The 14,116-nt window shown below is 39.6% G+C and overlaps 1 protein-coding gene across 4 annotated transcripts in view; it reads left to right on the forward strand.

The window, feature by feature from the left end:
- npas3 (neuronal PAS domain protein 3) overlaps positions 1-14,116 on the forward strand; it is a 295,848-nt gene that overhangs the window by 57,508 nt on the left and 224,224 nt on the right. For all 4 annotated transcript variants that reach the window (XM_079634098.1, XM_079634099.1, XM_079634100.1 and 1 more), the window contains one exon: positions 13,150-13,248. In XM_079634098.1, coding sequence (XP_079490224.1) covers positions 13,150-13,248 — 99 coding nt within the window. The remainder of the gene's footprint in view (positions 1-13,149; positions 13,249-14,116) is intronic.

Here is a 14,116-nt window from a genome sequence, read left to right on the forward strand (position 1 = left end):
TCTTCCTTCTCCGTGATCACAAGTTTGAGTCCTTTCAATGTAAAAGTCTTCTCTACTGACTGACTCACTCATAAAGACAGTCTTTGCCGCCATCTTTTGGCAATGTAATTTCTGTTGTGGTTTACGGTCAGGGACTATTTTTTCCAGCGGAATGAAGGCTTTTAGTGATTTTAGTTAATGAATGTTGCATAGATACATATTTTTCGGCTTTAATTAATAGTCGTATTGTGTGGTAACCGTTTTATAAAAGCAATAAGGTACTCGAGGCAAGTGCTGTATCGTGAATAAGTCACGGCTGAAGGGGTTGCAGGCACAACGTTCAGCCGTGATTTATTCACGATACAGCGCAGCCTCTTGTACCTTATTGCTTACCTAAAACATTGGCAGATATTTTTCTATTCCTTGCCTTAGATGACATGGAAACCATCAATGGATACAAACAATAGGCAGTTTGAAAGGATTAAATTAGTTTATATAAGGATTTTATAAGGATATTACTTATATAATGTTCAAAAATATTAAGTTGATACTACAAGCAAACTTCAAAGGCTATTTTCTATTTCATATATATATATATACACACACACACATACCGGTACATATATATATACTTTAATATATATATATAAACTATTTAGGATATTTGAATAATTTTCATGCAACCCAATAAAATAAATGGATGAAATATTGAAGAAATCTCTATGGCATAGTTTCTAATCTCTATAGCTTCAAACTAGTGGTAGGCCTATCTATTTTTAATTGTGAATTAAGTTATGATATTTTATTTATTTTTACAGAATAAAATATATATAGCCTACCTACAATTTTACTGTATAACCTTTTACTGTATGTAATAATAAGAGGTTTCATTTGAAGGTTTTCTTTTAGACTGACCTGCGTCCAATTGTTGAAAGTGTTTAGTTGTGGGTTGTTGAACAGGCGATGGCTGTTCTCGCTCTTCTCTTTCGTAGCATCTCGCAGAACGCTTCAACAACAACCGTGACTTGTTCAAGCTTGTTAGCTTGTCATTTAAACCTTGTGAGGCAGCCTCTCCCCTAATAAGCATCCTACCTATCAGGGAAATATGATTTTTGAGTGCGATAACACCGTGTCGCTTTTGGTGAAGGGAAACACACAGGTATATGCATAAATATGAATGAAGGAGTGGTTTTGACTGGCTTGCCTCAGATATTTCCAGGTGAAACCATCTCTCCCGGATTGACATGCATAAACACAGTAATGCATAAATACATACGTAATATATGGAAAAACATGCCCAGATGTTTTACTTTATGTGGGCAAAGACTTTCACTACTCTGTAATCATTGGCAGCAAAATGACACCTCATGCAAATGGCGTGAGATGTTTGCCCTCAAATATTCGCACAAAGCAGGAGAAGATGATCCTCTAATTGGTACAGCAGCCATTTGGCCGGGTTCCAGTCTTTCAATTACTTGCGCTGCTTTTCTGAAGTAATAGAGTGTAATTGCGATTCTTTTGCTCTTATTAATAGAATGCAGATGCCGCGGTGGGGTAACACAATGCCGGCGACTGCGGCGGCCAGCCGTTTGGAAATTATTTCAAAGACGAAAGCGTATGCGGACTCCCTCTGCGCAGATCTTCATTGCTCTCTTGCAGTTCCTTTCAAGCGCTCTCTTTCTCTGCCCCTATCTCTCTCTCTCTCTCTAGCATTCTCATTCTCTCCCGTGGTGACTGACAGTCTCTCTGACGCACTCCCCCCATTTCATCGCACAGCAAATCAAATATGACAGCGAGGACTGTAGACATAATGGAGAATGTTAGGAGAGAGAGCGCTACTGTACACACACAAATAGCCGCAGGCTTAATTGAACAGCGCTGCCCATGACCTGAACACTTCCACAAGCCTGCAGGATGTGCAACGGGATGTACTTCACTCTTTTATTTAGTGTCAGATTTGCTAAAGCCACCGTCGGAGCGAAAACCCTCCTGAAACATGACGTTGGTGTGAAAAAAAGCAATAAAGCAGACAAAAAGGAAGAGCCGTGACCAATCGCAGGCAGAGTCAGCGCTTTAAGTTTAATTAATTAAATGCTAAGCTCCGCTGCTCACGAAGTTGCGGGGAATCAAACGCCGTCTTCCCGAGGGGTGTGATTTTGTGAATATGCCCTCTCGGAGTTGGGTTTGAGAGCTATCTCGTCGCATCGCCACGCTGCTGTCTTTTTTGAATAATGGCACTGATAATTTGAGCCACTCCAGTGAAAGAGAGGCGTTGATGCTGAGTAAATAGGCTGATTGGGGAGAGATGAAGGTCAGTCCCACTGCAGGTGACAAAACAGTGAATCACAGCCACCCGCTCTGCTCTATCCATCATTTCGTTCCTTCCTTTTATCCTCCTCCTCTCTTCACAACCTCCTGTCCCCCACCCCCCACCCCCCGCCTCCGAGGAACTTAAAAAGAACACAAATGAATCTTGCTATGAGATGCTTTTTTTTTCTTTCTTGATTCGATCATATCAGCCTTCCTACGAAGTGTTTCATCAGAACTCATTTGCAAAACAGAGTTCTCCTTTAAAGTCAACATGAAACCAGACTCTATTACGTGGAACACTCTTCTGTGAAAACAAAAGGTGGATTTTCCGTTCAAAAGTTTGGAGTCAGGAAGAAAAATACCCCATCAAGGCCTCAATTATTATTATTATTATTTTTTATTCCTGTGACGACAAAGCTGACTTTTCAGCATCATTACGCCGGTCTTCAGTGTCACATGATCTTTCAGAAATCATTCTAATATGCTGATTGGTGAAACAGGTGAAAACATTCACTGATGCTCCAGAAGGAAACGCGATGCTTTAACAGCCAGGGGGTGAAAACTTTTTCAATTTGAAGATCGGGTAAAACATACTTATTTTGTCTTTTGGGAAACATGTAAATATATTCTGTAGTATCTGAAGGGCATTACTAAATAAAATGTGATCTTTAAACAAAATAAGACAAAATGTACACATTCATCATGTTCAAACGTTTTCACCACCACTTAATGCATTGTGTTTTCTTTCTGGAGCATCAGTGAATGTTTGTAATTTTTGAATGTTTTGTTGTTGTCAATGAGTTCCTTGATTTTCCTCAGTGTGCAAAGATCTCAAAATCATAAAGCCACTGCTGAAATGGGTTCAAATATGCAAAAGATGCTGAAAAACCAAAGAATTTGTAGGACCTGGTTTTGTTTCTGAAGAACAGTGGGCAGTTTAACTGCTCAGAACAAACAAGGGACTCAAGAACAACCATCACAAAACATAAACACAGTCGTTGTTCATCCATGCAACAACACACACTATTAAGAATCTAAGTGTACGTAAACTTTTGAAACCACTTACATCTGCATTCATTCGAGAAGTAGTAATTACCTATTCATAAATATACCGTTATTTTGATTTGAATCTTTTCAATGAATCACTTAGGGTGGTTTGTGTGGTTTGTGTGGACTGATCTAGTTCACAGGTTGAACTAACTTATTCAGTGATTCGGTGGTAGTGTTTAACCACTTGCTGAAGGGGAAGATTATCAGTGAATAATGACTTAAATTTAGTCATGATGATTCAATTCAGATGAAGAAATATTTGGGAAATGATTTTCAACACCATATTATGAATGTAAAATGGATTTCATGTTGACTTTGAAAAGTGAGTTAATTTTCAATTCAATTCATCTCAGATTAGTTTGTTTATTTAAGTGCTCTGTCCCACCAAATGGATGGAGTTGGACTTCCTGTGCAGCAGTTTACATCCTCCCAGCTCGGCGTGTGCTGGAAACTGCAGTTGGCCTTAAGGAACAAGTGTGGAATGATAAAGTAAGAGCTGTAGTTGTGAATAAATTGGCATCATTAGTGTCTCACTCAAGTTCATGACATCAGAGATGTTACCCGTTATAGCCTACAGGAGAGAGTCAATCTAGACGCCTGCCGAGGGTACGGTGTTCTCAGCGCACACCCACACTGTGAGGAGCTGCGAGACACTCTTCACACACACACACATGCTCAGTCTGAATCATTCAGATTTCTCCTCTGGCACTTTCAGCAAAGCATATGCGTGAGTGTCATTCACCTAATGTGAACTGAAACACTGGCTGGGATTTGATTCCGCCCGCTGAAAGCTCAAGCTCTCTTTAGCGGAGTGTTGGCGCGGGGCCGACCGCAGCTTTGAGGCCCGGGGTTACGGGGAACACAGACTTATAGAGCAGCAGTTATCAATGGGCTCATAATGACTTATTCTTGGCATTAGCTGGGAAAATATGGTACCATTATACAAATATTATTCCAAGAAATAAAATTATAGAAGAAAGACTCTGGAGGTTGTTACTCATTAGCCGGCCCACACGAAATCCTCGCCCACTGATTTCCGCAGAATCGAAACGCCCGTCATTCACAAGTTCTACACATCCACTTTGCTTGCATATAAAATATTGTGACTTGTTTGACTGGCTATACTTTCAGCTCTGTTAAACACAGTTTACCACATTTAAATCCATTTTGCAGAGTCCCCCCCCCCCCCCCCCCTTAAAATGAGTGCATAAATGTATGCAGATTGATCCCGCTCATTAAGGAGAATGAGATGAGATCGTCATTTGAGGAGCTGAAGGAGGTGGTTTAGATTTCATGTAACAGTTCTGTTTCCTTAACGATTCCATTAACTATTCTCATAAGAGTCATTTGGTTGGTGGATTAGTGTGCAACCAACAAGAACAATGCTATTTGTTGTCTTTATATATGTTGCACTCTCCAGTCTTTTTTTACTCATCATATTCAAGACAGAATTTCAAGGCTCTCAATTCAACTACAGCATAATTTATTGTCCTGTGGTGATGGATTCAGAAACAAATGCTATCGTTTAGTTGTTTTATTGTGTTAAAGCAAGAATTGTTCAATTAACCGTAAATATGAAAATCATTAATTTGTAAGGTTTGAAAGTATTATGATTTTTAAAAATGTTATATATTCTTTAATATCGACTACCGTTAAATGGCGTTTGGTCTCTAAACAATGCTTTTACACAACTGGGCTCAGTAGGAAACAATAGTGTTCAGAGATAAATAAATATTCTGAATATTTTTCGATTCCCAAGCCAAAAATGTATCTTATTCTGTCATTTATTCAGTCTTATGTCTTTTGAAACATGTTGGACATTTATTTTAGTAGAATGCCCACTGCATTTTGCTATATACTGAAAGTGAATGGTGACCATAGCTGTCTAGCTACAGTTTCTTCATTTTTAGAAGCTTGACAGCCCTTGGTCACCATCCACTTTCATTGTATGGAAAAGAGCTAATACCCTAAAAGTCATTGCGGGTTTAGAAAAACATAAAGATGAGTAAATGATGACAGATTTCATTTTTGGGTGTACTGTTCCTTTAAGAGCTGGAACAAGTGGAATGGCGGTTTGTCTCCGTATTTCTAAGCATGAATGTATGTGTGTGTGTGCGCTCAACAGATATGACGGCACTCTTGTCCCTGTACCGCAGTGAATATCTCAGTCTCTCTGCTAGTTTGATGTGGTGCAGCAGACGGTTCTTAATAATTTATTCGTGTAGCAGCACTTGAACAGTGATGCTCTCTCTCTCTCTCTCTCTCTCTCTCTCTCTCTCTCTCTCTCTCTCTCTCTCTCTCTCTCTCTCTCTCTCTCTCTCTCTCTCTCTCTCTCTCTCTCTCTCTCTCTCTCTCTCTCTCTCTCTCTCTCTCTCTCTCTCTCTTCTCGTAGTGACAGCTCAAACGCGATCTACGGATGTTGCTGCTGTTAAACTTCAGTTTGGTCCTTCTTGTCTGTGTTTTACGTCCTGAAACCGCAAGCAGCCCTTAAAGTGCCTTTCTTAAGCTTTTTCAGAGATTACCTTTCATGAAGTGTGTGATATAGCTGTTTGTGAATGTAAATGTCTGCTAAGTTATTGTGTCTTATTCACTAAGCATGCGTACTCATAAAAACTGCGTACGAACGTTTTCACTCACAAATCATGATTAATCCGTAACTTTAGTTCTAAAATGTATTCAAAATGTACGAAAAAAATGTAACAACTGAAAACACTTGTACGCAAAAATCATATACTCAAGATATAGTGTTATATCTGAAGCTGGGAGCTATAGCTGTCTATAAAAGGTGTTTATTGAGTTTAAACTTGTTTTGAGGATGGCACTCTTGGCATTGCTCGAGGATCTTGTCACGTGTGCTCTCAGTTGAGAACGCGTCTTTAGAGAGCGTCATGTTTGCTGAGAGTGCCGAAAGGAAAGGGTGTGCGGAATGCCCCTATATGGACATGGTGTGGGCGTGTTTTATGCAAATGACTTGCCTCTGGTACACAGCCTCTCATTTAGAATACTCTGTTCTGAACCTCCTTATAATGTTGATGAATTCAAATTCATGTAGGTACGCACGTGTTGTGAATTAGGCGGAACGTTTTCGTGAGAAGTACACATTTATGAATAAATATGTACACAATTATTAGTGAGTGAGACACATTGTCTCCCAAAAACAAACCATTCTGAAGTGCCCGAAACAAGTTGTCAGTAATTCCAGTCTTACTTCCTCCACGAACCTATATAGGTTTGGAACAAGTTTGCATAATGTCAGCCCGTGGCGTTCATTGGCTGCTCGTGAACAACGGTAGACGGTACTTTGAACCGCCCTCGAACACTGTAGTTGTAGCCGAGGTCTGGAAAGTTTGGTTCTTGTTATCGACGTGTCGAGAAGACGCTCTTTTCTGCACTGCAAAAGCAAATCCACTTTGCATGCACCTATAAAGGATGAGGACTCTGGCTCAAATTGATATGGTAAAACCGTCACCATTACTGTTCATATGTGTTAACAAGTGCCGAGGAAGATCCAGAGTGGAAATTCAGATATGGTACTGGCTGTTTCGTGTCCAACTCATGCTGTAAGAGACCAATCACAACAGACTGGGCCGTCTGACCAATCAGAGCAGAGTAGGCTCTCTGGGAGGTGGGGTTTAGAAAGACCAGATCCTTGATTGAACCGTTTCAGAGACTGAGAAAAGCGGTGATGCTGCTGTATATTTTTGACCTAGGAAACATGTAAATATTGTAGGAGACCTCCTAAAACAAAATTAGGAACCTTTAAAATAGCACAATAGGAGCACTTTAACAATGATAAAAATTGCTGTAAAGTTCCAGCCTTCATTCATAGCATTTCTTTTTTTATTTGATCAGTTTAGATATATAACCGTTTAGGCATCTCAGGTTCAAAACAACTTGTCTTTTCTATGGTTTTCGTTGCGTGTCAGTTTTATGCCCATCTTGTCCAGACTGACTAATCTGGCCCTTTTCTCCATGAACGTTAGGTTAACTCTGCGGTCAGAGCCATTGCCCCCCCCGTGTGCTAGATTTATTGTCTCTGTGATGGTAGCTGGGTTGTGGTCAGCACGTGCACGGGGGGACCAGGGGGACCGCGGATGGGTTGTGCGTTATTGTAATGGACTCTTGCATGGGAGAATTTACCTGTAAATGTCACTCACCCCACTCCAGCAGATGACATCGATAAAAGCCCCCGTAAATCACGCGGGGCGGCCCCTACGCCCAGTCCAGCAGTCAATATTGCAGCCTAATAAACATGCCAGGGGGCCGTAGTAGTCTGAGATGTGTGTTTTCAAACAAGCAGGACAATTCTTAGCAAACTTGTCCATCTTGACGGCATTGATGGGACTTGTTGGGTCTTAAGCTGCTGTCACGAGTGTGAGCGTGAGCGTACTATGAATTCAAGCAGTAGTGTTTATCATTATAGCAATACAACTTACATAATTCCAAATCAGTTTAGTATTATGTATATGCTATTATATCATTAGAAATATTTTTAATTAGCTTTTATTTTTATATTTTTAAGGTCAAGTTTTTTTTTGTTTTTTTATGTGCATTTTTCATGAATTATTTTTCTATATAGCTTTAATTTTTGTTTGGTAATTGTAGTACTTGCACTTAAACACAATTTTCATTCAACTTTTTGAGGTCAAGTTTCTCTTTTTTTCAGCTTTATTTTAGTTACTGAAAATTATTTTAAATAGTTTTAGTTGTGAGTTGCCTTAATGACTAGTTTAATTAGACTGGTGTATCTCCTAAAACTCATCTTTGAAAATCCAAATTACATATTCAAATAGTTTTTTTTCCCGGTAAAATTTATTTCTTCATGCTTTAAAGTAACACCAGGTAACTTTTGCTCTCGGGGTCCCCCTAGAGTTGGGAAACAGTATTGTCCTCTACTACTGTCGTAAATTCTGTCATCCTACATGCACGTGCATTTGTTGACAACCATGATAGCCCTGAACACTGTAGGAGGAGTTCACATGCATTGTGTTCTGCTTGCGTCGTGTGTGAAATGTCTTCATCCAGTGGCATATATTTCAGCATGTCATGATATGAATATAATTTCATGGGTTTTATTTTTTTTCAAACGACAAATGATCGCGATGCTCATGTTTACAAGCCAGTGTCATTATAGCGTTTTACTGAATCTATATGATACGTCAATGCAATGTTTGAGTGGTAGATATAATAACCATATATCGTCAATATTATAATATCAAGCTACCATAGATGAATCTGCAAATTTTACAAATCGATTTGCATTATAGCTTGAGGCAAGACAAATAAACAAATATCACAGACATCTTAGGTATCCTAAAATATGATTTTGTACATCTTATATATTTACTTGCAAGAATATAGCCCCTACCAAACTTGTACACGCCATTTAGACATGGGCTTTCATTTGATATTTGAAAGTTTGCATCGGTCGGGCATAGGGTTGCCACCTTTGATTTGTGAAAAACCGGGACACTCAGATTATTATTATTTTTTGTGGATCTATGAATATGTAAATTAGTCTCCGCCTCCACTCAATCGCACCAGCTCGAATTACCTGATCGACTCGGTCAACTGTAGTAAACGCTACTCAATGGCAAGTAGAAATGTTGGTTTAATTCAGCCATATATGTTTGAACCAGAAACTGATTCAGAAGAAGAAAAGGAAGAGCAAATTTTAGGGTCGTCTCCAAGTTGATGTATCAGAATGGTAATTAGTCTTATGTATTACTCTACTACGTACTAAATGATTAGCCTTTGGCTTGACCGTTATGAAACAGCTAATAATGTGTTGCTTATGTTACACAAACCATGGTCCCATTTGCCATCTCAGAGTCAGACAGATGCCTTCTAAAAATCAGCATCCAACATCATATTAAGTCCTTGGAGAAAAGCCACGCCTCCACATTCACTGAATTAGTGACGTTTTTGGTAGAAACAATATTAAAAACTTGTTTTTTTACCACAAGGGGTGTATATACTGTAGGACATCGGATTGATTTCATGCCTGTTGCAAACTGTACACCAGTCCACATGAACTGTATCTCAGGCCAGCATTGGGTACAGTAGGAAAACTACTCAGGAGGAGAATTTAGCATAAAGAGACTGATGTTCACTTTAGTTTTTTACTCTTTGCGTCTGTGGTTTTACTACCTAAACGCCTTAATCTTTTGTTCATCCAGTGGTATATTTTCAGCTTTTTCCATAAAGGAAGTTCTCTGTATTTTATTTTATTTTTTCTCCCAGGATGAGGTTTGATTTCTCATCATATTCTGCCTTCTGTCTCTTCTTAGTCTCTCCGGATTCTTCCGTTTACGCAGCTGAGGGAAAATAAGGTGTTATTTTGTGGGGTTATGACAGGTGTGTAGAGTGTTCCTGTGTTTGATTGACACACTCCTCGTTTTGTGTGGAGTCTCTGTGATGCAGCAACGGGTCTGCAGTACCTCCGTACTGGCCTTCTGTCAGTGTGTGTTTTTTTTTTAGTGTTTTTTTTGTAAAACAATGATGTGAACACTGCCGGAATACCAGAGACGTACTGTATATCCTTCCCCTCCACACCTCTCCTCATCTCTGCTCTTCTTGTTGTCTCCCCAAACTCACTTGCTCTGTCTGCCAACCCTTTGGCACGGGCCACTCTGTTCTGAGTCTGACATGGTTTCTTCCTGTTGTATAATAATCCTCAGATGCTACTGCACACCCACAGAGCAGATCTTCAACACTCTGAGGCCTGTATTACATCGCGTGTGCTGTTGACTTTATGAGAGTCTGGGCCAAACCAGAAGGAGAACATATCGTCCAAGCGTTCTCCTCTCTCCAGCCTGCAGGAGTGTCAGGGGTTTAGCATCTACAGGAAATCCGAATTTCTATAAAAAGAAAATCTTACATCGTGAAATGGTGTGTTTTTATATGCAAAATATAGCCATTTTTGCTGAAAATAAGGTTGATTTCACTGCAACAACGAATATTAGCCTAACTATTTAAACAATTGAAAAGTGAAAAGACAGTAAAACAGGTTTGGCAATGCATAAAAAAGATAAACTCTCATGACGACACAACACTGCAAAGTCATGTAATCATGATAGAGATGATATTAGAGTCACCAAATAGCCTAGACTTTGGCTGCTTTAGTAATTTTAGTACTTTAACTTTAACTTGGGGTGTGTTCACACTTGGTCTGTTTGGTTTTATTAAAATTGAACCCTGGTGCGATTGCTCTGTTTGTGCGGTTCACATGAATAAGTGTGAACACTGCCATCCGAACCCTGGTGCGCACCTAATAAGTGGACCGAGACCCCTGAAAAGATGGACAAGACATTTCCTTACCAACTCTGGTGCGGTTCGAATGAAATATGAATGCAACATTGACCAAAGACATCTAAACAAATCAAAAACTGGAAGATGAGATCCTAAAAAGGACAGAATGCTTAAGCATACTTTTTCTCGTCAAATTCACGATGTTGCCCATCACAGTTTGGTACAGGCATCAGAACCGCTTCTCCTCGCAGCAGATCTTCATTTGTGTGTGTGTGACGGCAGGATTCCTTCAGCTGTTTTGACTCCTTTACACATTTTATAAGCTTTTCATGAGTTCTCAGCTGTTCAAAATAGCATTATGTAGGCTACACACATACAAGGAGCGCATTAAGCCCAGAACACAGCAATGGTTTGAATGTTCGGTAAGTTCCGTGGCGAAATAGGCAATAGTCATAAAAGCCGGCCAATCAGGTTGTGAACGGATCCCCATGCCTTTAGGTTCGGCATTAAAAATCTGAACGCTGAGCGGAACAGGACTAAAAGGTTTTTTTTTTTTGGTCCGGACCAAACAAACCAAGTTAACCGGACTACAAGTGTGAAGACACCCTTCATTTTATTTCAGCTTTATTTCTCTGGTATGTCTAGAATTTGGTGTTTGTTGCCATTTGTTGTGACGGTGTGAATTAAGGCCCTCTTGGAAAAGTTATTTTCGCTTAGGGGTAAAAAGTAGTTCGGAGTTTGGTCCTAGTTCGAAGGAGTTTAGAGCTGGAGCAAACTCATTTTGGCATGATTTAGCTTGAAGTATATTGGGCCTTTAGCCTGGTGTTGTGCAAAGTGTCTGATCCTACAAAATCAATTTATTATATTATTATTTATCTAAATATGACTTCTACGTATCGTCTACATCAGATCATATTATATAACTGAAACTAAAAATGTCCAATAAACATTTTTTGCTTCTTTTTTTTCAGTTTGCTAGCATGCTAACCAGACTGTTCCAGACTGGATTTGGGTGCATGTTTATTCAATTTTGTGTATCAGATAAAAAGCTTCTTCTTTACCAGGTTCACACAATGAGCATTCCATTATATTTAGAGCATCTTTCCCAAATCTTTACAATCGGACCAACTCCTAAAATGCCATTGAAATTAAGAAATGATTAAATAAGGGAAAAACATTGTTCTGTAATTAGTGCCAGTAGAACATATCCAGCATACGTTCATATCTCTCTCCAGCTTGTAGGATTGTCAAGGAGACGCATAGGACCAGGATTTAGCGTCCACAGGAAGTCAGAGAGGCGTCAGGGTCAGCGGTGCTGTTTTGTACGTGCACCCGGAGCAGGCCTGCTTACAAAACTGACACATTTTCAATCATATCGCCGATTCCCTGGAAATCACGGAAAGGCCACGTCGGAGCATTTTATAGAGTACAATGCACCAGATGGGGATTAGTTTTCCCAACATGTGGAGAAAAAATGTCTTTTTTTAAAGAGAATGCGTGGTGTAGGGGTAATATAGTCGGCTTTGAAAAATGGACCAAATCTTCTGCTGCTGTCTGCAATATACAGTGCCTTTTACAGCCATGAAACAAAATCAAAATGGGCCTACATTGGGCCGTGGAGACACATGTGTAGGTGTGTGTGTGTGTGTGTTGGAGCGTCGCGTGTGTAGGTGTTTTCATTCAGTTGGTGGTAGAATGGCGACACTCTCCATACCTGCAGGGAATTTATTGTGCTAAATGAATTGTGGCCCGTAGAAGTTTGTAAATTGCAAGGCATCAATCTAGAGGAGATAGAGAGAGGGACTCGCCCGCGTTCACCCCGTCTGATATCAATCCTTTACCGCTAAAACCTCGCCTTTCAATTCCTCCTCATTCATCCTGCAGCAACCTCCAGTGTTTAACAGGGATCATGAAGAGCCCTTAACAAATAAAAGCTCTTTAGCGTTTGAGTGCCGCAGATAAATGCGTGAACGAGGCCGTTTATGCCGAGCAATTAGAACGCCACCCGTTATCTGAAGCGCATCGCGCCGGAGACGGGCCAATCGCATTGACCCGAATCAATAACCCGGAAAATTTGTTAATGTTAAACTACTGTTTTGAAAAATATATGTTTAACATCAGTCAATAAACATTCTAGAGGCTTGCACTGATTCAATAAGACACAATTATCAATATGTACGCTTATATGCTGCTTTTTTGACTTTCAAAATGTACAGATTGTTTTGTGGTGTAAATAACTCTCATTCTAGTTACTAGCACCATAAACCTCAAAAGAAAATACATTACTAATCAATTTGATTTGCACATGACTCATTTTTTTTTCAGATTCCAAGAATTTCATAATTTTCATGACTTTATTTCATTCTGCTTTCTGTCTCACACACCTCTTACATCTGTATGTCTCTCTTTTAGTCAATTATTTATCAGTTTATCAAATGTATGCAATTGTTTTTAAAATGTTTGACTCATCAAAGTTGTACATACTAATTTGTGTGAATTCTGGGTCATTCTGGGTGCTGATGTCTCGTGCATTAAGAGCTTTTCCACGTTTCTCCACAGCGAGCCATACTGGGAGAGATCTGCTAATGCAAGCTCCTGCTCCGCCACTAGGCCCAAGACACTCCACCTTGGAGGGCAACAACATACCTCATCACCATGGTAATCCATCCCTTCTACCACATCTCTCAGGCCAATAGAATCTCGGAGACAATAGAAACCACAGATCATCTGCACACCAGACATGTCAACAGCTCTCCACACACTGACACAGACACATAACATTTGTACTGTACAGTATAGATGATACAGATGATGTTATATAACATTCTCCCAAAGTTTTTTTATAACACTGTTCTTGCTCCACCTTACAGTAATTGTTTTTGTCCATGGTAACTATAGTTTCTACCAGAATGCCATAGTTAATATTATAGGTATTGTTACTTCTCTAAAAGTTGTGCTGCATTCATGTAATGTCAAAAAAATACAGTCATTTCAAACTTTTACAAACAGTTCATCTTTGAACATAATCTTTGACTTTTATAATTTTTCATACTCTTCATGAAAGAGATCCATTATTCATTTTGTGGGCAGAAACTGTGGTTACCAAAGGGTCCCCTTCTCTCATTTATTTCAGCCAAGAAATACACAATATACTTGGGTTTTCAGGAGGTTTTTTTCCTCATGGATGTATGTTTTCTTTTTGTTCATTTGAGGTAGAATTACTCTGGCGTTTTTAGATTCAGTGAGAAACCCCAAGTGAGTATTTTCCCTTCACAATGACATTCTTAATTGATCAAAAACAAGTATTATTGCTTCTGAGCCGCGGCAGCTCAAATAAATTATGCCACAGCAACAGAAATCCAATATGTAATAGGCTTAGTAAGGCGAGCCGTATTGCTTATACAGTAGCTCTGATAAACGATGCCCCTTTCCAGAAGTGCCCTTTATTGTGCCTGATGCAGATTTGAACCTGTGAAGATGAAACAAGGCATCGTGGGAAGTGGAGTTTGACGTATTCCGCTGAGAC

This window comes from Phoxinus phoxinus (assembly GCF_949152265.1).
Source record: "Phoxinus phoxinus genome assembly, chromosome: 13".
In the NCBI taxonomy this organism is placed as follows: domain Eukaryota; kingdom Metazoa; phylum Chordata; class Actinopteri; order Cypriniformes; family Leuciscidae; genus Phoxinus; species Phoxinus phoxinus.